Source organism: Nerophis lumbriciformis, linkage group LG32, assembly GCF_033978685.3.
Source record: "Nerophis lumbriciformis linkage group LG32, RoL_Nlum_v2.1, whole genome shotgun sequence".
In the NCBI taxonomy this organism is placed as follows: domain Eukaryota; kingdom Metazoa; phylum Chordata; class Actinopteri; order Syngnathiformes; family Syngnathidae; genus Nerophis; species Nerophis lumbriciformis.
The window spans coordinates 7,332,194-7,358,823 of NC_084579.2; the positions used below are offsets into that span (position 1 = coordinate 7,332,194).

Below are 26,630 nucleotides of genomic sequence, written 5' to 3' on the forward strand. Positions count from 1 at the left end.
AGAGCGCGCCAACATCTGGAGAATAATAATAATAATAATAAATAGATGAATTTTGGTGTAGAAAACCATATGAGTGAATGCTTTGGAGCATTTACACAAGAATGTAATATTACTGGTACACATTTATATCAATGCTGTCAAAGGATGTTTATTTTTATTTTTTATGATTAATCACAGGTTATTGCCCGCTTTGCATCATTTTAATTTCTAAAAAAGCGGCCCTATGAAGGCAGCCATTATTGCGATGTGGCCCTCAATGAAAACAAGTTTGACACTTCTGTGTTACAGCAATAATGTACGGGTCCCTAGGGCCTGTTTGAGCACCAAACATCATCTCCCTTACTTGTTTACTCCACTTTTGGCTTGCTTTTCATGACGCCGTGAAAGAAAAACCTCTTCCCTAAAAATAAAAAAAATACAGGCTTCACTACACATCTTAAAATTAAATATGGAGCTCTGCCAACTGTAGTAGAGCTGTGAGTTGGATTTTTTTTCTCTTCAGCGGACGGGCTAACCTCGCATAACGTCGCTGTTAGTGGGTGTAATGTGAGCACGTTAGCTCACATCGCTATATGCTAGTGTTGCTAATGCTTATTGTTACATTGTTGTATGTGATATATATATATATATATATATATATATATATATATATATATATATATACAGTGTTTCCCACACATTCATTTATTTGTGGCGGCCCGCCACGAAAGAATGACGTCCGCCACAAATGGATTTTTCGGCTTTTGACTCGCTCGACCGCTCATAAAAGCAATGGGACTCTGTCTGTGAATGTACCTTGTAGTTACAACTCCGGTGCAGTAGGTAGCGGTAGCCTACTATGTATTGTAACTCCGCCAATAGCACTTAATTCACCTGGTGGGCCAGAAGAAGACGAAGACGAAGACGAAGACGGACGGACGGACGGGATCAAAATACGAGGGTAATATAGGTTATAGGTAGATAGGTTATAGCTGCATCGCTCGCGGCTCGTCATATATTCAATGTTAATCCGCGATTTCACCGAGCGTTTCACTGACGGTGAGCAGCCTGACGCTGCTTCATTAACACCGCCGCTGTTTGACTCAGGGTCCGGGGCAGACGCACGTAATAACAATCACCTGTTTTCATACCGACGAGCTAACGTGTCCAGGTTATAACCCTGTTGTCAATAAACACACGTGGAGACGGTGCTTCAGATACTGCATTAATACTCAAGCTAAAATGTCCACTGTCCACTGCAGCATGTGAATGCAATGAAAAGAATAAAATCTGAGCCAACCAGCTGTTAAAATGTTGTCCAGGTTAATGTTTTGGCCATTAAAGGCTCTTCATTTCAATATTTCAACTGTGATCGGGCTTTAAACAGGTGGCTGACCTGTTCAGATGAGTGTAACTGCTACTGGTCAAATAATGTGAAATAGCATTTGATTTTACATGTATGCAATGCCATTTAAATGTAATTATAGATAATAATAATAATAATAAATACTGTGTAGTGTTGTAAATAGTCAACGGGAAGGATTTTAGTAAGATATAAGCCATGAGCACTACACAGCCAGAAAAAAACCTAGGCAGGACAAGTAAAAATATTGGGGCAAGTAGATTTGGGAAGTCGGGCAAGTAGAAAAATTAGGGCGGAGGGAACAGGTGAGACTCAGCAAACACTGAAAAATAAAGCAGGGTCAGATCAGAAATGCACTTTTCTCATGAAAAGGGTCCTAATTTATATTCTTATGTGCCTTATAGAGAGGACCACGACAAAACATAGAGCGACTAGCTCCAGTGCGACCTGTTCAGCAGCAGCAGGAGGAGGAGAAGGAGGTTGACTGACTGTGGCAGGACACCTCTGCCTCTGTTTCACTTTATGTTGCTGGTAAATAATATGGTTGTAGTAGTAGGCTAAAGTTAAATTATTTAGTATGCACTAATTAAAGGGGCAGAGCTTTAAGAGACATTTTAGCTTTTATATTTTATAAGATATATTTTTTGTAAGAACCACAATTAATAAATATATTCCAGTGAATAACTAATTGTTGAAATCTGTATATAAATATGTACATAAAGTGTTGTAATTATATTCCAACTCCGCGTTCTTCTTGGTCATCGCCGCTGCCGCCGCCACCCCCCGCCCCCCGACCACACCACCACAAATAGATGCCTGCCCTGTGGGAAACACTGATATATATATATATATATATTAGAGATGTCCGATAAAATCGGCCTGCCGATATTGTCGGCCGATAAATGCTTTAAAATATAATATCGGAAATTATCGGTATCTGTTTTTTATTATCGGTATCGTTTTTTTGGGGTTTTTTTATCTATTAAATCAACATAAAAAACACAAGATACACTTGCAATTAGTGCACCAACCCAAAAAACCTCCCTCACCCATTCACACTCATTCACACAAAAGGGTTGTTTCTTTCTGTCATTAATATTCTGGTTCCTACATTATATATCAATATATATCAATACAGTCTGCAAGGGATACAGTCCGTAAGCACACATGATTGTGCGTGCTGCTGGTCCACTAATAGTACTAACCTTTAACAGTTAATTTTACTCATTTTCATTCATTACTAGTTTCTATGTAACTGTTTTTATATTGTTTTACTTTCTTTTTTATTCAAGAAAATGTTTTTAATTTATTTATCTTATTTTTTTTTCTTAATTTTTAAAAAAAGGACCTTATCTTCACCATACCTGGTTGTCCAAATTAGGCATAATAATGTGTTAATTCCACGACTGTATATATCGGTATCGGTAATTAAAGAGTTGGACAATATCGGAATATCGGCAAAAAGCCATTATCGGACATCCCTAATATATATATATACATCTATCATGTTGGACAAGTGAATATGTCAAATGTAGATAAAGTGCACAGTAGAGCTTCTCGGGGAGCCACATGTAGCTCATTAGCATTAAAGGTACAGACACGTCAAACTAGGGCTTACTAAAAGCACTTTAAAACTGTGTCAATTCCAGCATCAAGGTTAGATTTTGGAGCGTTTGTGGAACATCTTATTTCAAATGGCTGACGGTGAATACAACATGAGACCCTTAAAGCGAACGAGGAAACGACCACTTGACTCACTGTTGTCTACTTTGCAATGTTAGATTGCTTCTTCCTACAACTATTGATGAATCTCATACGCCCATATTTGGAGTGTCCCTACATGTAATAGCTTGTGAGCCGATTAAAGCACTTGTAACTGGGGGGTCGAGTCCCACATAAACACGGTGGAAGATGCGATGCGGAATGTTTGCGTATCCTCCGGTCTATGTTTTACGCGTGTCCAGCGTCTTTGCGCCCGTAGGGCTAACCTGAGCAGGCCTATGCTCCCCCATCAAAGCAGCGATCAGGGCCTCCGGTGCGGAAACCCCGATCCCCGGAGACACGGGGCTCCGAGGACTGAGCGGGCTGACGGCCGGAGACGAGACGGAGCCCGGGGAAACCAGGCGTTCCTTTTTAGCGGCTGAGCCCGGTGAGAGGCTCCGGGTCTCTTTGGGGCGGGGACACAGGCCCAGGCCCTGCAGGGACGGGAGAGGGTTGGAGACCGCAGGGCTGCGGCTGCGGCGGCGGCGGCAGTGATGCTTGCTGGTTTTGGGGCTGGGGCTGCGGGAGTTGGGGGACAGGAGGACCAAGGTGCTGTCGTCTTCTGAGCTGACCTCGGTGCTGTCGGAGCGCTGCGCGGACGGGCTGTGGACGGGGATCTTGATCTGTGGACAAAGATAGTATTAATACCTTCTTTCAGCTCGTTCAAAAAATCAGATAAGGTTTCTAATTAGGTAAGGAAACACATCTTTAACAGCTGTGGCTGTAGGCAATTTCCCGGTGTATTTTTTTTTCTGCATGCGCTTTAAAATGTTGCCAGACAGCTGTTGGTGTGAAACTCATGCGTGGTAGGCATTGATTCTGTTGCTGTGGCTGTAGGCAACCTCCTGCTGGAGTTTTTCTTAATATCAGCCCAAGATGGCAGCAGTATCATTAGTGCTTTATCTACCTCTGAACGCTAGTGATGGGTTGATGAGGCGTCATGAAGCGTTTCGACACATTGCAAAACTGTATTGATACTGTGTCGATACTGTGTCACTAAATACTGACATCTGCTGGACATTAAAAATCCCTACAGGCAACCTATGGACCGACTCAACTGACACTGATTTTATGACCTAGTACAGTGGTTCTCAAATGGGGGTAAGCGTACCCCTGGGGGTACTTGAAGGTATGCCAAGGGGTACGTGAGATTTTTAAAAAATATTCTAAAAATAGCAACAATTCAAAAATCCTTTATAAATATATTTATTGAATAATACTTCAACAAAATATGAATGTAAGTTCATAAACTCAGTGAAGCACAAGCTCAGGTTTGTCACTAAAATGTCTGTCAAAAAGAACTGTGAAAAGAAATGCAATAATGGAATATTCAGTGTTGACAGCTAGATTTTTCCATAAATATTGATGTTAAAGATTTTTTTTTTGTGAAGAAATGTTTAGAATTAAGTTCATGAATCCAGATGGATCTCTAATACAATCCCCAAAGAGGGCACTTTAAGTTGATGATTACTTCTATGTGTAGAAATCTTTATTTATAATTGAATCACTTGTTTATTTTTCAACAAGTTTTTAGTTATTTTTATATCTTTTTTTCCAAATAGTTCAAGAAAGACCACTACAAATGAGCAATATTTTGCACTGTTATACAATTTAATAAATCAGAAACTGATGACAGTGCTGTATTTTGTTTTTCAACCAAAAATGCTTTGCTCTGATTAGGGGGTACTTGAATTAAAAAAAATTCACAGGGGGTACATTGCTGAAAAAAGGTTGAGAACCACTGACCTAGTATATACAATAATATAAACCAAGTCATTGTATTTCATTTAGGATTATTTCATAACTTCATTTAAATAAAAATATATTTTTTGTCTTTTTTAGATACAGTCAATAAATAATGTGAACATGTATCATAACATGGAAATCTAAGAGAACGTGTTGTGAATGAGGATGCTTGTGGACCTGGAATTTCTTTTTTTTTTTTTTTTTTTTTTTTTTTACACATTTCTATTAAAAAAAAAAAAACAGTTTTTCCAACGTATTCAATTTTAGACGCTTTCTCTTCTTAGTTATTATTTCTCCGGCTGTAGAAAAGACCCGCTCACAGGGCACAGAGTCAGCGTCAGTGCGACACAGTTCGCGTATCGGTCACCCATCACTACTGAACGCTCTTTAAAACATTATTCACAACAAACCTATGCTGACTGAGCAGTTATGTTTCAATTACACCTGTTGCTAATGAACTCCAGTTTGCAAAAATAAGCTGATTAGAGTCACATAACACTGCATTAAAAAGCAATATCATTTATTGTTATTAAAACTGGAAACCACCCCTAAAAGGGTTGAACAATTCATAATTCCACTAAAATCACTCAGAATATCCCAAAATATGCTTTTAAAATATTTGGCAACCATCAAATAATTAGAAAATATTACTAGTTATATTTAATAATAATAATTAAAATTAGTTTTGTATACGCTATCTAGTTTTCATACTCATAATCACAGCTTGTGTATATTATTCTCCATCCATTAAATATATCTGTATATTTTTAAATACTCAAATCATTTATCCTGCATATACAAAACCCAAAAGCAGTGAAGTTGTCACGTTGTGTAAATGGTAAATAAAAACAGAATACAATGATTTGCAAATCCTTTTCAACTTATATTCAATTGAATAGACTGCAAAGACAACATATTTAACGTTCGAACTGGTAAACTTTGTTATTTTTTGCAAATATTAGCTCATTTGGAATTTGATGCCTGCAACATGTTTCAAAAAAGCTGGCACAAGTGGCAAAAAAGACTGAGAAAGTTAAGGAATGCTCATCAAACACTTATTTGGAACATCCCACAGGTGAACAGGCTAATTGGGAACAGGTGGGTGCCATGATTGGGTATAAAAGCAGCTTCCATGAAATGCTCAGTCATTCACAAACAAGGATGGGGCGAGGGTCACCACTTTGTCAACAAATGCGTGAGCAAATTGTCCAACAGTTTAAGAACAACATTTCTCATTTAGGGATTTCACCATCTACGGTCTGTAATATCATCAAAAGTTTAAGAGAATCTGGAGAAATCACTGCACGTAACATTGAATACCCGAGACCTTGGATCCCTCAGGCGGTACTGCATCAAAAAGCGACATCAGTGTGTAAAGGATATCACCACATGGGCTCAGGAACACTTCAGAAAACCACTGTCAGTAACTACAGTTGGTCGCTACATCTGTAAGTGCAAGTTAAAACTCTACTATGCAAAGCGAAAGCCATTTATCAACAACACCCAGAAAAGCCGCCAGCTTCGCTGGGCCCGAGCTCATCTAATATGGACTGATGCAAATTGTAAAAGTGTTCTGTGGTCTGACGAGTCCACATTTCAAATTGTTTTTGGAAACTGTGGACGCCGTGTCCTCCGGACCAAAGAGGAAAAGAACCATCCGGATTGTTAAAGGCGCAAAGTTGAAAAGCCAGCATCTGTGATGGTATGGGGGTGTATTAGTGCCCAAGACATGGGTAACTTACACATCTGTGAAGGCGCCATTAATGCTGAAAGGTGCATACAGGTTTTGGAGCAACATATGTTGCCATCCAAGCAACGTTACCATGGACGCCCCTGCTTATTTCAGCAAGACAATGCCAAGCAACATCAACGTGGCTTCATAGTAAAAGAGCGCGGGTACTAGACTGTCCTGCCTGTTATAGGCGCGAAGTTGAAAAGCCAGCATCTGTGATGGTATGGAGGTGTATTAGTGCCCAAGACATGGGTAACTTAAACATCTGTGAAGTTAATGAAAGTTACATACAGGTTTTGGAGCAACGTCTTTTTCATGAACGCCCCTGCTTATTTCAGCAAGACAATGCCAAGCCACATTCTGCAAATGGCTTTGTAGTAAAATAATGCGGGTACTAGACTGGCCTGCCTGTAGTCCAGACCTGTCTCCCATTGAAAATGTGTGACGCATTATGAAGCCTAAAATACCACAACGGAGACCCCCGGACTGTTGAACAACTTAAGCTGTACATCAAGCAAGAATGGGAAATAGGGCTGGGCGATATTGCCTTTTTTTAATATCGCGATATTTTAAGGCCATATCGCGATACACGATATATATCTCGATATTTTGACTTAGCCTTGAATGAACACTTGATGTATATAATCACAGCAGTATGATGATTCTATGTGTCTACATTAAAACATTCTTCTTCATACTGCATTAATATATGTTACTTTTAAACTTTCATGCAGAGAAGGAAATCACAACTAAAAAAAAAATCACTATTTTTTTCTTACGGTGTTGATCTGGAAATGTTTGCCTCGGCATTTTGATGGTGTGGACGTGTGGCACCGAACGTGCGGAGTAAGCCCTCTTCCTTGTCTAGCAGGTGACTTTTCAAATGATGCTACATATTAGCAGTGTAGCCGAGTGTCCTGGGTTCACCTAAACACTGTATTTATCTAATAAAATAATAAACGGGAGACATTAGAGCAGGTTCGGTTGCCACCGCTTCTTTAATGTCAACATCACACACCTCCTTCCACAACCACACACACCCTACGTCACAGCCCTACGGCAACAACTCTGGAGGGACAAAACTCCTCCTCCTTACCTAACACACTCCGATAACTTGGGACACCCTGAACTGTTTGTTACAGCAGTAATGCTACTTTTTATAGCAACGCTTTTGCCCCACACTTGACAAATTACGGTGTAATGCCCGCAGCTAAAAGCAACTGCGTGAGAACGTATACTCGATATCACGATATAGTCATTTTCTCTATCGCACAGAGACAAACCCGCGATATATCGCGTATATCGATATATCGCCCAGCCCTAATGGGAAATAATTCCACCTGAGAAGCTTCAAAAATGTGTCTCCTCAGTTCCCAAACCTTTACTGAGTGTTGTTAAAAGGAAAGGCCATGTAACACAGTGGTCAAAATGCCCCTGTGACAACTTTTTTGCAATGTGTTTGTCACAGTTTGTAGGTGACGAACCCATACCTGCCAACTACTCCGGTTTTCCCGTAATTAGTACGGTTTTCATCAACCTATTCCGGGTTACGGTTGCAGTGATAAAAAATACGGTTTTTCATTAATTCAATTTTTTTTTTTTTAAGTTTTATTCACGAAATCGCGCAACAATGACAATCGACACTGCTTCCCGTAACTTCCTATCGAGCCATTCCGGATGCCACGAGCGAGGCTATTTATAGCACCGCTGCCAAGCAGTTGCCATTGTTTCCAAACGAGCGAACGATCATGGAATCAGCCGGAGAAAAATCGCAAACGAGTCTTAAACCGAAAAGAAAACTGCAGTCATTCCGTGAAGAATATTCAAAAGCCTATCCGGGAATAATTATCCGTTCCAAAAAGGGTGAAAACTAGGCGAATTGCACCTTGTGCAGACAAGATTTTTTGATCGGACACGGAGGAATTAGCGATGTAAAAGACCACGTTGGGACAAAAAAACACAAGTCTAATGCCGTTGCTAGCGATACAAGTGGAAAACTTTCAACGTTTTTCGTCGCCCAAACAGATTCTTTGGATGTGATAAATGCCGAAGTTTTAGTTACGGAGGCAATAATTGAGCAAACAAAAAGGTAATGACACCAATGTTATCTATTGGAATTGTTTAGTACTGTTATACTGTTAAAAGTGTTTATACTATTTATGCTTTCAAGTCCAAGTTGAAGAAATCTTGTTAAATGTTGACAGCATAACTACCAAAATACAGAAGTATGTCCTTAATATTTTTGCAGTGCTATTTCTGTTGAAAAGTTCAAATGATTACATTAGAGATGTGATGTGCCACTTTTCAAGTGTCTGATGGCTTAAATTAATTTTCATTCATTTTTCATATTTTGAATTCTTTTGAAAGGCTTACAAAAAAACTACATTTGAATTGTAATTCCATGCTATTGACAGGACTATTAATTTTAATGAAGTTAGCTTACCATGTTTACAGTATGATAATTGTGATAGAAATGTGAATTTTAGGCACAGAATATTTTTTACAATTGAACAAGGCAGTAGATTATACAAGCTTCGACAGAAAGTTAATAATGACATCAATGGAATTGTTTAGTACTGTTTTACCATTTGTTTACTGTAAAAAGTGTTTATACTGTTTATACTTTCAATTAACAAATTGAAGTCTTGTGAAAGGTTGACAGGATAACTGGCATTAACTGTCAAAATAATTTCAAACTATTGAAGTTAGCTTACAGAATAAACATGTCAATCAACCCATATGATTTTTGCTGTAATATTTTTGTTCTGAAAAGTCACTGTGACTGATAGAAAAGTGATGGTTTTAGCAACATTTTAACCTGTCGGAATGCTAATAATCATTTTGCGTCGGGGGGCGAAGTGAACCCCCCACCAGGACTTTGTCCTGGACCCTGGCTACTAGGTTTTTCTGATTTCAAAAGTTGGCAGGTATGCAAACCCCAAGATGCAGAGAAGGCGGCAGGCATTGTGCGGGAAAACATTATTTAATGTTCAAAAAATAAAGAATAAAGAAAAGACACTAGTGACGGGCCCGACAACACCGATGCATCGGCGCATGCGTCCAGCTCATAGTACCGCTTTTAGAAAGTCACGTGACCGATCATGAGCTGTTTCGGTCACGTCACCGATACGCGAACTGTGTCGCACTGACGCCTCCTCTGTGCCCTGTGAGCGGGTCTTTTCTACAGCCGGAGAAATAACTAAGAAGAGAAATCGTCTAAAATTTAATACGTTGGAAAAACGTTTTTTTTTTTACTAAAAATGTGTAAAAAAAATAAAAATAAAATAAAAATTCCCAGTCCACAAGCATCCTCATTCACAACACGTTCTCTTAGATTTCCATGTCATGATACATGTTCACATTATTTGACTGAATCTAAAAAAAGAAAAATATATTTTTATTTCAATGAAGATATGAAATAATCCTAAATGAAATACAATGACTTGGTTTATATTATCATATATATTTAATATATACATTATTCTATTGTAATATTTTTCTATTTAGTTTCCATTTATACCCCCATTATTTACTTTTTAAATTCGATCTCAATTTTGTACACTGCTGCTGGAATTTTAATTTTCCTGAGGGAACTCTCCTGAAGGAATCAATAAAGTACTATCTATCTATCTATCTATCTATTGTATATACTTGGTCATAAAATCAGTGTCAGTTGAGTCGGTCCATAGGTTGCCTGTAGGGATTTTTAATGTCCAGCAGATGTCAGTATTTAGTGACACAGTATCAATACAGTTTTGCAATGTGTCGAAACGCTTCATGACTAGTGATGGGTCCGGCAACACCGATGCATCGGCGCATGCGTCGAGCTCATAGAGCAAAACCCTGTGTCGGTGCGCGTACCGCTTTTGGAAAGTCACGTGACCGATCATGAGCTGTTTTGGTCACGTGACCGATACGCGAACTGTGTCGCACTCCTCTGTGCCCTGTGAGCGGGTCTTTTCTACAGCCGGAGAAATAATAACTAAGAAGAGAAATAGTCTAAAATGTAATACGTCGGAAAAACTTTTTTTTTATTTTTTTTTATAAAAATGTATAAAAAAAATAAAATTAAAAAAATTCCCAGTCCACAATCATCCACAACACGTTCTCTTAGATTTCCATGTTATGATACATGTTCACATTATTTATTGACTGTATCTAAAAAAAGATAAAAATATATTTTTATTTAAATGAAGATATGCAATAATCCTAAATGAAATACAATGACTTGGTTTATATTATTGTATATACTAGGGCAGGGGTCACCAACGCGGTGCCCGCGGTCACCAGGTAGCCCGTAAGGACCAGATCAGTCGCCCGCTGGCCTGTTCTAAAAATAGCTCAAAGAGCAGCACTTACCAGTGAGCTGCCTCTATTTTTTTAAATTGTATTTATTTACTAGCAAGCTGGTCTCGCTTTGCTCGACATTTTTAATTCTAAAAGAGACACAACTCAAATAGAATTTGAAAATCCAAGAAAATATTTTAAAGACTTGACTTGGTCTTCACTTGGAATAAGCGGTAGAAAATGGATGGATGGATGGGTCTTCACTTGTTTAAATAAATTCATTTATTTTTTTACTTTGCTTTTTATTACTTTTAGAAATACAATTTTAGAGAAAAAATACAACCTTAAAAATGATTTTAGGATTTTTAAACAAATATACCTTTTTACCTTTTAAATGTCTTCCTCTTCTTTCCTGACAATTTAATTCAATGTCCAAGTAAAAAAAAATTTTTTTATTGTAAAGAATAATAAATATTTTAGCTTCTGTTTTTTCGACGAAGAATATTTGTGAAATATTTCTTCAAACTTACTATGATTAAAATTCAAAAAAATTATTCTGGCAAATCTAGAAAATCTGTAGAATCAAATTTAAATCTTATTTCAAAGTATTTTGAATTTGTTTTAACATTTTTGTTCTGGAAAATCTAGAAGAAATACTGATTTGTCTTTGTTAGAAATATAGCTTGGTCCAATTTGTTAAATATTCTAACAAAAGTGCAGATTGGATTTTAACCAATTTAAAACATGTCATCAAAATTCTAAAATGTATCTTAATCAGGAAAAATTACTAATGATGTTCCATAAATTCTTTTTTTAATTTTTTCGAAAAGATTCAAATTAGCTAGTTTTTCTCTTCTTTTTGTCGGTTGAATTTTGAATTTTAAAAGAGTCGAAATTGAAGATAAACTGGGTTTCAAAATTTTATTTTAATTTTTTTCGTGTTTTCTCCTCTTTTAAACCGTTCAATTAAGTGTTTTTTTTCATCATTTATTCTCTACAAAAAACCTTCCGTAAAAGGAAAAAAAAATGTATGACGGAATGACAGACAGAAATACCCATTTTTTTATATATATAAATGTATTTATTTAGCTATTGTTGTTTAAATCACACTTACGTGTAACTTACAAATGACAATATATTTATTTATTTAAGTGTGTATCAAACTGGTAGCCCTTCGCATTAATCAGTACCCAAGAAGTAGTTTTTGGTTTCAAAAAGGTTGGTGACCCCTGTACTAGGGCATAAAATCAGTGTCAGTTGAGTCGGTCCATAGGTTGCCTGTAGGGATTTTTAATGTCCAGCATATGTCAGTATTTAGTGACACAGTATCGACACAGTATCAATACAGTTTTGCAATGTGTCGAAACGCTTCATGACGCCTCATCAACCCATCACTAGTGAACAGGGTTTCAGCAAACAGGGACTAGGAACAAAAAGACAGTTAGCTACAAACAGTTACAAAATATAGCTTACCGCATACAGCTACACTGATATCGACACGACAGGTCGGAACGACAATAATCCAGCACTGATTGGAGGAGAAGGCAGGTTTAAATAGCAGCTGGCTGATTGACACCAGGTGTGGCCAGGTGCCAATCAGCCACAGCTGAGGGGACACAGCACTCAGGGGAGACAAGTAGGAAATAACCAAAATAAGAGCGCCGACAAGAAATAAAGACAAACGGAGGAAAAACTCAAAACATAACCAAACTGTCAGTGACAAACCTGACAGTGTTGCTGCCATTAAATTCTAAGTTAATGATTAATTGCAAAAAATAAAATAGTTTCTCAGTGTGAACATGAAATATCTTGTCTTTGCAGTCTATTCAATTGAATATAAGTTGAAAAGCATTTGCAAATCATTGTATTCTGTTTTTATTTACCATTTACACAACCTGCCAACTTCACTGGTTTTGGGTTTTGTATATGAATGCACTTCTGGATTCGATGTTTAACCACATTTTGTTACTGTGTATTCTTTTGTGCACGTGCAATGACAATAAATAGAATCCTAATATATGACTCGCATTATTAAAAAAAAAAAAAACATGTTTTACAAGCAGCAAGGGTTACCTTCTTTTTACACTTGTCCGACACGAGAATACCACTTTGGAAATTGTCTCTACTTTTGATAATAGTTTAATAACAGGGACTGTTTGACACTGGAACATTATTCCCAGTGCTAAATAAGACAAGCCCCCCAAAAAACTAACAAGCAGTAATTGAGGCCGGTTTGTATTTGTCATAAAGTTTAACGACAGACATTTTATCGTTCAAAGTTTCACTCGGATGACGTTATCATGTGCATGATTTTATTGGGAGCGGATGCTTGCACAGTGCCATAAACACCGAGTGGGATACATGGAAGTGGTTTAAAGGTATTCTAAAGTTCATGTTATCAGACCTGAATGTGCGAGGACAAAGCAACAATGCTGTTCATGTTGTTGCTATAGTAGCCGAGCACGTATTGGCCATCATCTCTGGGCAGGTCCTCCTCTGGAAAACACACCTGCAAGCAGCAAACGAGCAGAAATGATCCCAGGGGGCCCATTTCCAGAGAGAATGATGGATGCAACTCGTGTCCTACCTGCCCTGCGTGCTCATATTTGGCCCACACATACGCTTGGTAGTCTTTGTGGTGTCTGAATCCCACCTGTGCACACACACATTATGTTTTACTAAACAATCAACATAAATATCAACTTCAAGCTGTTTACCTTGTATATTGCTACCCAGTCCCATGAGCTGCGATGGTAATTGGACGCAAAGGTCAATTTTATTGTGGCGTCGGAGACTTGACACCATTCCTTGTTGGCCTGCAGCTCCACCAGCGCCATGTCCACCCTGAATGGGAACTGGGGAAAGAAGTAGATGCGCATGATATTACCACTTTATCATTCTGGAATTATGACTATTTTTAATAGACTTTGTACTTTTATCGTATATTTATTTACGTAAAATTATGATATATATTTTTGTAAAACATTTTGGCTGTTGTATTAATGTTCACCTGTTTTTATAATGACTAATATCAAACTGTTTTATTCATGTAAAATAAATAGAATAAAAATGTAATTGTTTTTGTAATTTTTTTCCCTTGGAAAACTTAGTATTTTTTGTTGTAATAATACACAGGTTTAGTCACATAAAATGAGTATTCCTTTTGACGTTTTATTCATGTAAAATGATGACTTTTTGTTGTAAAATGAATAAATGTTGTTGTAAAATCTAAATATTTTGTTGTAAAATATTACACTTTTTTCATAAAATGTTGACATTTTCTTCTAAAATGAGTATTCCTTTGTTGTAACATTACACAGTTTTACTCATGTAAAATGATTTTTGGAGGGGAAATTATGTATTTTTTCTTGTAAAATCCACATTTTTTCTTGTATTTCCACCCAGTTTTATTCATGTAAAACATTTTTTTTCTTGTAAAATATTTTTTGTACTATTACATAATAAAATGACTGTTTTCTTGTACTGTTACTTGACATAGATTTACTCGCATGTTTCTTCTAAAACAAGTATTTTTTTGCTGTAATATTAAACAGGTTCATTCATGTAAAATAAAATAAAAATATTTTATAATGACTATTCCTTTGTTGTAATATCAAACGGTTTTATTCATGTAAAATAAATAGAATTAAAAATGAAATTATTTGTTTAAAAAAAAAAATTATCTTGGAAAACTCAGTATTTTTTGTTGTAATAATACACAGGTGTAGTCACATAAAATGAGTATTCCTTTGTCGTAATATTACACAGTTTTACTCATGTAAAATTATGATTTTTTTGGGGCGTAAATTATGGCTTTTTTCTTGTAAAATCAGTATTTTTTTGTTGTATTTCCACCCAGTTTTATTCAGGTAAAATTATTAAAAAATTTTTGTAAAATATTTTTTTCACTATTACTTAATAAAATGACTGTTTTCTTGTACTATTACATGACATAGATTTACTCCATAACATGTTTTACATTTTTTTCTAAAACAATTAATATTAAACAGGTTATTTCATGTTAAATAAAGAAAAAATATTTTATAATGACTATTCCTTTGTTTTGTGTCCGTTTTATTCATGTAAAATAAATAGAATAAAAATGAAATTATTTGTTTTTGAATTTTTTGTTGTTGTTGTAAAACTCAGTATTTTTGTTGTAATAATACACAGGTTTAGTCATATAACATTTTCATAATATAGTGACTTTTTCTTCTAAAATGAGTATTCCTTTGTTGTAAAATATTAGACAGGTTTATTAAATGATGACATTTTTCATAAAATGTTGACTTTTTTTTCTAAAATGAGTATTCCTTTGTTGTAACATTACACAGTTTTACTCATGTATAATGATGATTTTTGGAGGGGAAATTATGTATTTTTTCTTGTAAAATCCGTATTTTTTGTTGTATTTCCAACCAGTTTTATTCAGGTAAAATAATTTCAAAAAATTTGTAAAATATGATTTTCACTATTACTTAATAAAATGACTGTTTTCTTGTACTATTACATGACATAGATTTACTCGCATAACATGTATGGTTTTTTCTAAAACAAGTATTTATTTGTTGTAATATTACACAGGTTAATTCATGTTAAATAAAGAAAAAATATTTTATAATGACTATTCCTTTTTTTTTTGTCCGTTTTATTCATGTAAAATAAATAGAATAAAAATGTAATTATTTGTTTTTTTAATGTTTTTTTCCCTTGTAAAACTCAGTATTTTTGTTGTAATAATGCACAGGTTTAGTCATATAAAATTTTCATAATATATTGACATTTTCTTCTAAAATGAGTATTCCTTTGTTGTTGTATTACGCAGTTTTACTCATGTAAAATGATGTTGTTTTATAAATGATGTGTTTTTTTTACAAAATCAATATATTTTGTTGTAAAATATTAGACAGGTTTATTTGTATAAAATGATGACATTTTTCATAAAATGTTGATTTTTTTTCTTCTAAAATGAGTATTCCTTTGTTGTAACATTACAGTTTTATTCATGTAAAATTATGATTTCTTTTGTGAAATTATGTCTTTTTTCTTATAAAATCTGTATTTTTTGTTGTATTTCCACCCAGTTTCATTCATGTAAAATGATTAATTTTTTCTTGTAAAATATTTTTGTACTATTACTTAAAATGACTTTTTTCTTGTACTATTACATTACATAGATTTACTTGCATAACATGTTGTATGTTTCTTCTAAAAGAAGTATTTATTTCTTGTAATATTACACAGGTTCATTCATGTAAAATAAAGACAAAAAAAAAGTAAAACCACTATTTTTTTGTTGTAATATTACACAGTTTTATTAAAAATTATAAACTTTTTCTCGTAAAATATTTTTATTTAACATGTTGTATGTTTATTCTAAAACAAGTATTTCTTTGCTGTAATATTACACAGGTTCATTCATGTAAAATAAAGAAACCAATCTAGTAAAACAAGTTTTTTTTGTAGTAATATTACACATGTTAATTCATGTAAAATAAAAAACAAGTAAAACTAGTATTTTTTGTTGTAATATTACACAGTTTTATTCATGTAAAATTATAATTTTTTTCTTCTAAAATATATTTTTTTAACATGTTCTATGTTTATTCTAAAACAAGTATTTCTTTGCTGTAATATTACACAGGTTCATTCATGTAAAATAAAGAAAACAATCTAGTAAAACAAGTATTTTTTGTAGTAATACTACACATGTTAATTCATGTAAAATTAGAAAAAGACAAATACCTGGGCGTAACCTTGGACAATAAACTCACCTTTGATCAGCACACCACGGACATTCAAAAAAGAAGTCAACAAAGACTGTCAGCCATCCGTAAACTTAACACCTCACCTCCTGTTATTACTTTACCGAAGCATTGTTCAACCCATCCTTTTGTACTGTTCCACATGTTTTTTCACTATGCTTTCTGTAACCAACCGGACCAAACTCACACACATTACAAACATAGCAGCTAAAATCATCGGCCTACCCACACCCAACATTTCAGATTTAAACCACAGGTCCATCACTCGACTGGCAAACACAATAGTCGAGGATATCACTCACCCACTACACCAATACATCATCCCACTACCATCAGGGCACAGGTACAGAACCATCAAATTCCGGAGGGCCCGCCTCAGGAAAAGCCTGATCCCTGCAGCTATAGCCGGCCCGGCCGACCTGTCTGACAAGCCTGTAAATGTGTTGGTCATGTATGATGTCTTTTTGTTATTTTTGTTTCGTGATGTGTAATGTCTATTGTTTAAATGTACGGCAGTGAAAATGAATTTCCCCAACGGTGACCAATAAATCTAAATAAATAAAATAAAAAATAAAAACAAGTAAAACTAATATTTTTTTGTTGTAATATTACACAGTTTTATTCACGTAAAATTCTATTTTTTTTTCTTCTAAAATATATATTTTTAACATGTTCTATGTTTATTCTAAAACAAGTATTTCTTTGCTGTAATATTACACAGGTTCATTCATGTAAAATAAAGAAAACAATCTAGTAAAACAAGTATTTTTGGTAGTAATAATACACATGTTAATTCATGTAAAATAAAGAACAAATCTAGTAAAAACAAGTATTTTTTGTAGTAATGTTACACATGTTAATTCATGTAAAATAAAGAACAAATGTAGTAAAACCAGTATTTTTGTTGTAATATTACACAGTTTTATTCATGTAAAATGACAGAATTATCTTGTAAAATGTCTATTTTTGTGTGTTAGTCATTTAAAATGACACATTTTTCTTTTAAAACCAATATTTTCTGTTGTAATAGTACACAGTTGTATTCACATTAAACGATTACTTTCATTTAGTAGAATATTTTTTTTACATATTACTCTAAATTATTTTTCTTGAACTTTTTGTTGCAAAATTAATATGTCGTTCTTGTAATATTACAACTCAGTTTATGTCAATTGATAACTTTTTTTTGTGTAACATTTTTATTTTTGTTGCATTACATAGATTCACTTGATGATAGTACGACTCTTTTTTTGTCAAAATTAAGCTTAATTACTTTAAAAATTTTAACTTTTTATAGGTAGAAGATGTTTTCTTTTCATACCGTTAAAAAAATATGTTTTTTATTCTGTGATCATAACTTTTTCTTGTATTATTACAGCTTTACTATTGTGGTAAATTTAACTATTGTTAAAATGTGATTTTTTTTTGGTTACAACTTTATTCTTTTAATATTATAACCACAGTTTCCTTTCCTTTGATGATATAACACTGTTATTGTGGCAAAATTATATATTTAATTAATACAAAAATAATGACTTCATTTTACAAAAGTGAACATGATGATTTTGGAGTTTTGGTGTTATTTCTTTATTTTATTTTATTTTTTAAATAAAAAACGACTTTCTCATAGTATCACAAGTTTAACTTGAGAAATAATGACTTTTTTCCTCACACAATTATTTATTTTCATAATTTAAAAATGATGTATTGTGAAGCAAAGTTTTTTGTAGTATTGTTGGTACTTTTGGTGTAAAATGTGAGGCAAAGTCAAAGAAATATGCCAAAGAAAAGTGGCTCACGTGCAAGGAGAAGAGCGCAGACACAGGCTTGTGGTCGCTGATGGTGAAGGCCATGTGGCTCCTGTAGGCGTGCTGCGTCACTTTGGTGGCACCGCCCAGCCATGAGGTCAGACCCCTCTGCAGGGCTGCATTGTGGGTAGGAACGGGGGAGCCCGTGCGGCGGAGGCGCCACAGGATACGGTCGGTCCACGCCGGCTTCCTCTTCTTAGCACTGAGGCCAAAAGAGTTGGAAAAGAAAGAAAGATGGCGGTGAGCATCAACTCAAAAGGTGTGGAGGTTGAGGTCGTGACCTTGTGTCGTAGGTGTGTGTGCCCACGTCAAACTTGTACGTGGGCGGGAATTGTAGCGGCCCCTCCAGGAACCCTTCCAGGATGGATTCTGTGTTTTTAGCCATGTTGAGCTGACAACAACAAAGACAGATAATAGATTATATCTTTGAGTTTGTTTATATTGACAAGTTTTTTTATTTGGCTTTTTTCTTGCCACACTTCCTGGTGGTATTAGGGAATTTCGGGAAAACTCTGAATTTTTCCAGATTGTCCAGATTAAGAGGAATGTTTTGACGGTAGACGAAGAGGAGAAGAAGAAGAAAAAGAAGAAATAGACACACAATAAATAATTTAGGTGACTCCTTGAGTGAAATGGCTTTTGCCACAGCGCCCTCTGCTGGTTGTTAGTGTGTGTGTGTGTGTGTGTGTGTGTGTGTGTGTGTGTGTGTGTGTGTGTGTGTGTGTGTGTGTGTGTGTGTGTGTGTGTGTGCACTTGTTTCACCATCCTTGTGTGGACATACACTTGACAAACCACCCTTTCTGTGAGGACCTTTTGACTTGTGAGGACATTTGCCTGGTCCTCACAACTACAGAAGTAAAATATTTTGTTTTACTTTGTGTGTTTTGTATTCTGAAGTGAGGTTGCAACTCTCTACTCCCACCTCGTGCTAGATATATTGTTTTCATCATTCTAGCTATAGTGGAAAGGGGGGCCCTCACAACCTACTAACCCAGGGGTCGGCAACCCGCGGCTCCGGAGCCGCATGCGGCTCTTTGATCACTCTGATGCGGCTCAGCAGCTTACTTGCTGAACCCCCCAATTTTCCCGTGAGACTTCCGGATTTCCGTGCCTCTCGCAGAAAACTCCCGGGATTAATATTGACCGATTTTTCAACCTGACAGCTATAATAAGGGCGTGCCATGATGGTACACCATTTGGCGCTCTCTACAATCTGTATTAACAGCGTGCCAGCCCAACACTTGTTATACAATATACATCTTCTGCTTGCACACGTAGGTGACAGCAAGGCATACTTGGTCAACAGCCACACAGGTTACACTGACGGTGACCATATAAAACAACTTTAACACTCTTACTTATAATGCGCCACACTTTGAACCAAAACCAAACAAGAATGGCAAACACATTTCGGGAGAACATCTGCACCTTAACACAACATAAACACAACAGAACAAACACCCAGAATCCCATGCAGCCCTGACTCTTCCGGGCTACATTATACATCCTTGCTACCACCAAACCCCGCCCCCACCCCAACCCTGCTCCCTCACACCCCAACCCTGCTCCCTCACACATCATGTGTGTGTGTGTGTGCCTGCGCATGCGCTCAAAAGTCACCTGATCCCTTTCCCACAGCAACGGCAGTTTGTTGCTGTCTATTGCACACTTCACCACGTGGATGTCATAGTCCTCGATGCGGAAATTCAAATCCCCGAACCAGAAGACAACACTGGAAGGCAAACAGAGGGCATGACATCAAAAGAATGACATCATCAGAATAATATCCAACAATAAGAGTCCCCCCCCACTCGTGATCCAGCACCCCTGTGGCGACCCCTCCCTCAAACTGCTGCTGCTGCAGGATGCTCTCAAAGTCCTCCATCCTCTGCTCCAGGTTCCTCATGTGGGCGGGGAGGTGGCAGTTGAGGAAGCACACCGGGTGACCAAATATGGACATCCTGGCACTCACGCCCCCTTTGTTGCCCTGCAGCACACACAATAACAGCATGTTTCTACAATATGTGTTATAATGGATTCAAATCTTTGGTCTTATAAAATGCGGATTCATTCCTACTACCTGAAAATAAATAATAAATAAAAATACAAAACATCAAAATACCACAAGGTTAAAAAAAAAAAAAAAAAAGGCTAAAGATGTGTAAAATGGATTTTAAAATGTGAGTATGATTACAATTATGCAGAAGGCAGTAATTATTCTCAGGCCACAGCTCAATTTAGGTGACAATTAATAGCCCGATGGATTCATATTTGTTTATAAGTGCTTTTCAATGCAACTTGCACATAAAGTACACATTACAAAATACCACGAAATTCAAAACAAAGGTTAAAATATATAATGTAAATATTATATCAAGTTGAATTTTTTTGGTATGTATCTTTTTATACAAACCCCGTTTCCATATGAGTTGGGAAATTGTGTTAGATGTAAATATAAACGGAATACAATGATTTGCAAATCCTTTTCAACCCATATTCAGTTGAATGCACTACAAAGACAACATATTTGATGTTCAAACTCATAAACTTTATTTTTTTTTGCAAATAATAATTAACTTAGAATTTCATGGCTGCAACACGTGCCAAAAAAGTTGGGGAAGGGCATGTTCACCACTGTGTTACATGGCCTTTCCTTTTAACAACACTCAGTAAACGTTTGGGAACTGAGGAGACACATTTTTGAAGTTTCTCAGGTGGAATTCTTTCCCATTCTTGCTTGATGTACAGCTTAAGTTGTTCAACAGTTTTCGTTGTGGTATTTTAGGCTTCATAATGCGCCACACATTTTCAATGGGAGACAGGTCTGGACTACAGGCAGGCCAGTCTAGTACCCGCACTCTTTTATTATGAAGCCACGTTGATGTAACACGTGGCTTGGCATTGTCTTGCTGAAATAAGCAGGGGCGTCCATGATAACGTTGCTTGGATGGCAACATATGTTGCTCCAAAACCTGTATGTACCTTTCAGCATTAATGGCGCCTTCACAGATGTGTAAGTTACCCATATCTTGGGCACTAATACACCCCCATACCATCACAGATGCTGGCTTTTCAACTTTGCGCCTATAACAATCCGGATGGTTCTTTTCCTCTTTGGTCCGGAGGACACGACGTCCACAGTTTCCAAAAACAATTTGAAATGTGGGCTCGTCTGACCACAGAACACTTTTCCACTTTGTATAAGTCCATCTAAGATGAGTTCAGGCCCAGCGAAGCCGACGGCGTTTCTGGGTGTTGTTGATAAACGGTTTTCGCCTTGCATAGGAGAGTTTTAACTTGCACTTACAGATTTAGCGAGCAACTGTAGTTACTGACAGTGGGATACTGAAGTGTTCCTGAGCCCATACTTGCCAACCTTGAGACTTCCGATTTCGGGAGGTGGGGGGTGGGGCGTGGTCGGGGGCGTGGTTAAGAGGGGAGGAGTATATTGACAGCTAGAATTCACCAAGTCAAGTATTTCATAGAGAGAGAGAGAGAGAGAGAGAGAGCGAGAGAGAGAGAGAGAGAGAGAGAGAGAGAGAGAGAGAGATCTACACATCCTGAAAATATGTGTTTAGATAATTGATACTTCAAACTTGCATAAATAAATCTTAAGGAATATAACATAAGTTGGCTTCTGAGAGCTTCAAAATGTAATGAATAAAATGCTAAAGTTGTTGATAAACAAGCAATTATTTTAATAATTAAATATCGTCATTTTATTATTATTATGATGATTTAAAATCAATTATTTCAAATATGTTTATTTTAATGTATAATTCTATGGCTGGATGTAATAAGGAGTCACGAAAAAATACAAATAAAAATACAATTAATTTTGATGTTTTTAGCAAAATATAGTAAAAATGTATTTATTTATTTATTTTTTTTAATTAATAAATATATTTATTTTTAGGTACGATAAACATAATAATACAATTTATCTCTAGTCTGGATGATTTAGTTCTTGTCACCCTGTTGTCCTCCCGTCGTGAAAAAAGGCTGTCCTCACTCAGGTCCGCATGGAGCCGGAGGGGGCGTGGCTTCCAGCTCCAGCTGAAAATCGGGAGATTTTCGGGAGAATATTTGTCCCGGGAGGTTTTGGGGAGAGGCGCTGAATTTCGGGAGTCTCCCGGAAAATTCGGGAGGGTTGGCAAGTACGCCTGAGCCTATGTGGTGATATCCTTTACACACTGATGTCGCTTGTTGATGCAGTGATTTCTCCACATTCTCTAAACCCTTTGATGATATTACGCACCGTAGATGGTGAAATCCCTAAATTCCTTGCAATAGCTGGTTGAGAAAGGTTTTTCTTAAACTGTTCAACAATTTGCTCACTCATTTGTTGACTAAGTGGTGACCCTCGCCCCATCCTTGTTTGTGAATGACTGAGCATTTCATGGAATCTACCTTTATACCCAATCATGGCACCCACCTGTTCCCAATTTGCCTGTTCACCTGTGGGATGTTCCAAATAAGTGTTTGATGAGCATTCCTCAACTTTATCAGTATTTATTGCCACCTTTCCCAACTTCTTTGTCACGTGTTGCTGGCATCAAATTCTAAAGTTAATGATTATTTGAAAAAAAAAATCAAATATGTTGTCTTTGTAGCATATTCAGCTGAATATGGGTTGAAAAGGATTTGCAAATCATTGTATTCTGTTTATATTTACATCCAACACAATTTCCCAACTCATATGGAAACGGGGTTTGTAGTTCCCCACGCTTACGCAGCATCTTATGAATGAAAAGGAGGTGATAGAAAGTACAGGTGATGACACAAGTTGAAGACTTGGCAAAGGTCTTTGAATGCACCGCAGCAAGCGTGCCTGCTGCTGCTGCTGCTGCTGCACTGACCTCAAAGAGAAGGAGACTGCAGCAGAGGCGTGTGATGACATCAACAGTCATGAAGGTGCCGCCTTTCAAAGCCCGAATCTTGTCTACCGACACGTGCCACGTCTGCACCGTCACAAGTGAGAGAGAGAGAGAGAGAGAGGATGTGACTTACCCAACACCCCCCGAGTCCCGTACGCGTGCTCTGCGTCTGCACGCCTCGGAGGAAAGGAAGATGGCAGAATTTGGAGAAGACCAGCAGCAGCACTCCTTGCATTCTCTGAGACGCCACCTGCACACATTCTGGATGTCAACACTTTGGTCATTTAGCACAGCACAACTGCCCATATTTGTTTAATCACGATTAATCACACGTATTAATCATGATTAATCACAGTAAATAACTTTAAAAGGACACGAATGCAACAAATATAGTCCATCTGGAAAGTATTCACGGCACTTCACTTTTTCTACATTTCACAGCCTTCCTCCAAAATGGAGTAAAATCCTTTTTGTCCTCAAAATTCTCCACAGTACCCCAATATGACCTGGGGGAAAGTATTTTTCTATAAGCAGCAAAAAAAAAAAGGAAAAAATGTGTGCGCAAAAATGTGCATTTGAACAATTGTATGTGGAATGTGTATATACTGTGTATATATATATATATACATATATATATATGTATATATACATACATACATGCATATATATACATATATACGGTGTCCTTGAGTGCCCAGAAAGGCACCTTATAAGTCAAATGTATTATTATATATATGTACATATATGTGTATATATACATGTATATATACTGTATACACATATATATATATATATATATATATATATATATATATATATATATATATATATATATATATATATATATATATATATATATATATATATGTCTTAATAAGGTTATCCAAAAAATAGTGCTCGATACCGTAGTAGAGCGCAATATATGTATGTGTGGGAAAAAAATCACAAGACTATTTCATCTCTACAGGCCTGTTTCATGAGGGGGGGTACCCTCAATCATCAGGAGATTTTAATGGGAGCATTCACATACCATGGTTTATATAGGGCACAGAGTGGGTGGGTACAGGCTGGCGTAGGGGCGTGGTGATTGGCTCATGTGTTACCTAGGAGGTGTTTCCGTCTGTGGCGGCATGCTATTACAATTTCGCTGCGCTTGTTGAGGGATGACAGGTCTGGACGGTAAATAATAAACAGTTTCTCTTTCAAGCATAGGTTGCATCTTTTATTACCACTATTGTAAGGTGTGCTGGATGCGAGAATTTGCCATGTTATTGAATATTCAACATTATTGTCTTTGAGGTCCCAAATGTGTTTGCTGAGTTCTGTGGTATTCCGCAGGTTTTGGTTCCTGAAAGAAGCCTTGTGATTGTTCCATCTGGTTTTGAATTCTCCCTCGGTTAATCCTACATATGTGTCGGATGTGTTAATGTCCTTGCGTATTACCTTAGATTGGTAGACAACTGATGTTTGTAAGCACCCCCCGTTGAGAGGGCAATCAGGTTTCTTTCGACAGTTACAGCCTTTGTTGGTTTTGGAGTCGCTCTGTCCGGGGGCCGACGGCTCATTTGCAATTGTTTTGTTGTGGTTTGAGATGATTTGTATATTCGTATATTGTTCATGCAGCTGTAGCTCAATTTAATGTTGTTCTTGTTGAATACTTTTCTTAGGATGTTGTCTTTGGGAAAGTGTCGATACGACAAATCATCTCAAACCACAACAAAACAATTGCAAATGAGCCGTCGGCCCCCGGACAGAGCGACTCCAAAACCAACAAAGGCTGTAACTGTCGAAAGAAACCTGATTGCCCTCTCAACGGGGGGTGCTTACAAACATCAGTTGTCTACCAATCTAAGGTAATACGCAAGGACATTAACACATCCGACACATATGTAGGATTAACCGAGGGAGAATTCAAAACCAGATGGAACAATCACAAGGCTTCTTTCAGGAACCAAAACCTGCGGAATACCACAGAACTCAGCAAACACATTTGGGACCTCAAAGACAATAATGTTGAATATTCAATAACATGGAAAATTCTCGCATCCAGCACACCTTACAATAGTGGTAATAAAAGATGCAACCTATGCTTGAAAGAGAAACTGTTTATTATTTACCATCCAGACCTGTCATCCCTCAACAAGCGCAGCGAAATTGTAACAGCATGCCGCCACAGACGGAAACACCTCCTAGGTAACACATGAGCCAATCACCACGCCCCTACGCCAGCCTGTACCCACCCACTCTGTGCCCTATATAAACCATGGTATGTGAATGCTCCCATTAAAATCTCCTGATGATTGAGGGTACCCCCCCTCATGAAACAGGCCTGTAGAGATGAAATAGTCTTGTGATTTTTTCCCCACACATACATATATATATATATATATATATATATATATATATATATATATATATATATATACATACATACATATTGTCATGTCTGTGTGATCATGTTTTGTTTTAGTCATGTTCGGTTTTGTTTTTGGACTTTTTGTGCACTTTTGTTTGTTTTGTCACCATAGCAACCATTAGTTTTCACCTGTCACGTCACGCACCTGTTTCACGTTTTCAGTCACGCACCTGTTTCCACTAATCATGTCTGTAGTATTTAAGTTCATTGTTTTCAGTTTGTCTTTCCGGCGACATCCCACATTTATGCTCTTCACATTCCTGACACTTGTTTTTTCATGTTCATCTTTCATGCTGCAACTTTAGTCCAAGCCAAGTAAGTTTTTGTTTATTAATGCTATAGTCTTTTGGTTTCATAGTTTGTTCTCCGCCACTGTGCGCGCTTTTCGTTTGTACTTTTTTTGATAGTAATAAACAATCTTGTACTCACATTCCCGTCTCGCCCGAGCCAACTTTCCGTTGCATTCCGGAAAAGCAAACACCCAGGACCAAGTCTTGACACATATATGTGTATACAGTATATATACATGTGTATATATATGTATGTATGTGTGTATATATATATACATACATACATACATACAGTATGTATATATTGGTAAATGCATGTATTTACATGCTTAACAATGCATTTGATCAAGTACTAGGATTTTGACAGAGACTCTAGAGTCCTTTCTTGTGTTTTTTTATCCCAAGATTGATTTTTTGTTTTTGTTTTTTTGTTTTCTTTTCTCTATGTGACATGTACAAAGTGAATGTGGAAAGGGTAGGCATAATACGCTTTCAGCTTCAGCCTATACCTTTTTTGGTCAGGAAATGTAAAAACCGATACTTTTATTTATTTATCTGCCATGCACTTGAAGTGTACTGTTTACATAAACATCCTCAGTATATTCA

At 36.6% G+C, this 26,630-nt stretch overlaps 1 protein-coding gene across 2 annotated transcripts in view; it reads right to left on the reverse strand.

Moving 5' to 3' along the window:
* Positions 1-2,325: 2,325 nt before the first annotated feature.
* Positions 2,326-26,630, reverse strand: part of inpp5ja (inositol polyphosphate-5-phosphatase Ja) — a 41,989-nt gene continuing 17,684 nt past the window's right edge. The window contains exons 5-13 of one of the 2 annotated variants that reach the window (XM_061926766.2): positions 23,452-23,568; positions 20,253-20,428; positions 20,062-20,173; positions 18,723-18,832; positions 18,433-18,643; positions 13,586-13,723; positions 13,456-13,521; positions 13,273-13,377; positions 2,326-3,726 (exon numbers count right to left, since the gene is read on the reverse strand). In XM_061926766.2, the coding sequence (XP_061782750.1) occupies positions 3,286-3,726; positions 13,273-13,377; positions 13,456-13,521; positions 13,586-13,723; positions 18,433-18,643; positions 18,723-18,832; positions 20,062-20,173; positions 20,253-20,428; positions 23,452-23,568 (1,476 nt within the window). In that variant the 3' untranslated portion in view covers positions 2,326-3,285. Of the gene's footprint in view, positions 3,727-13,272; positions 13,522-13,585; positions 13,724-18,432; positions 18,644-18,722; positions 18,833-20,061; positions 20,174-20,252; positions 20,429-23,451; positions 23,569-26,630 lie in introns of both variants that reach the window. The other variant, XM_061926765.2, reaches the window with a different exon arrangement.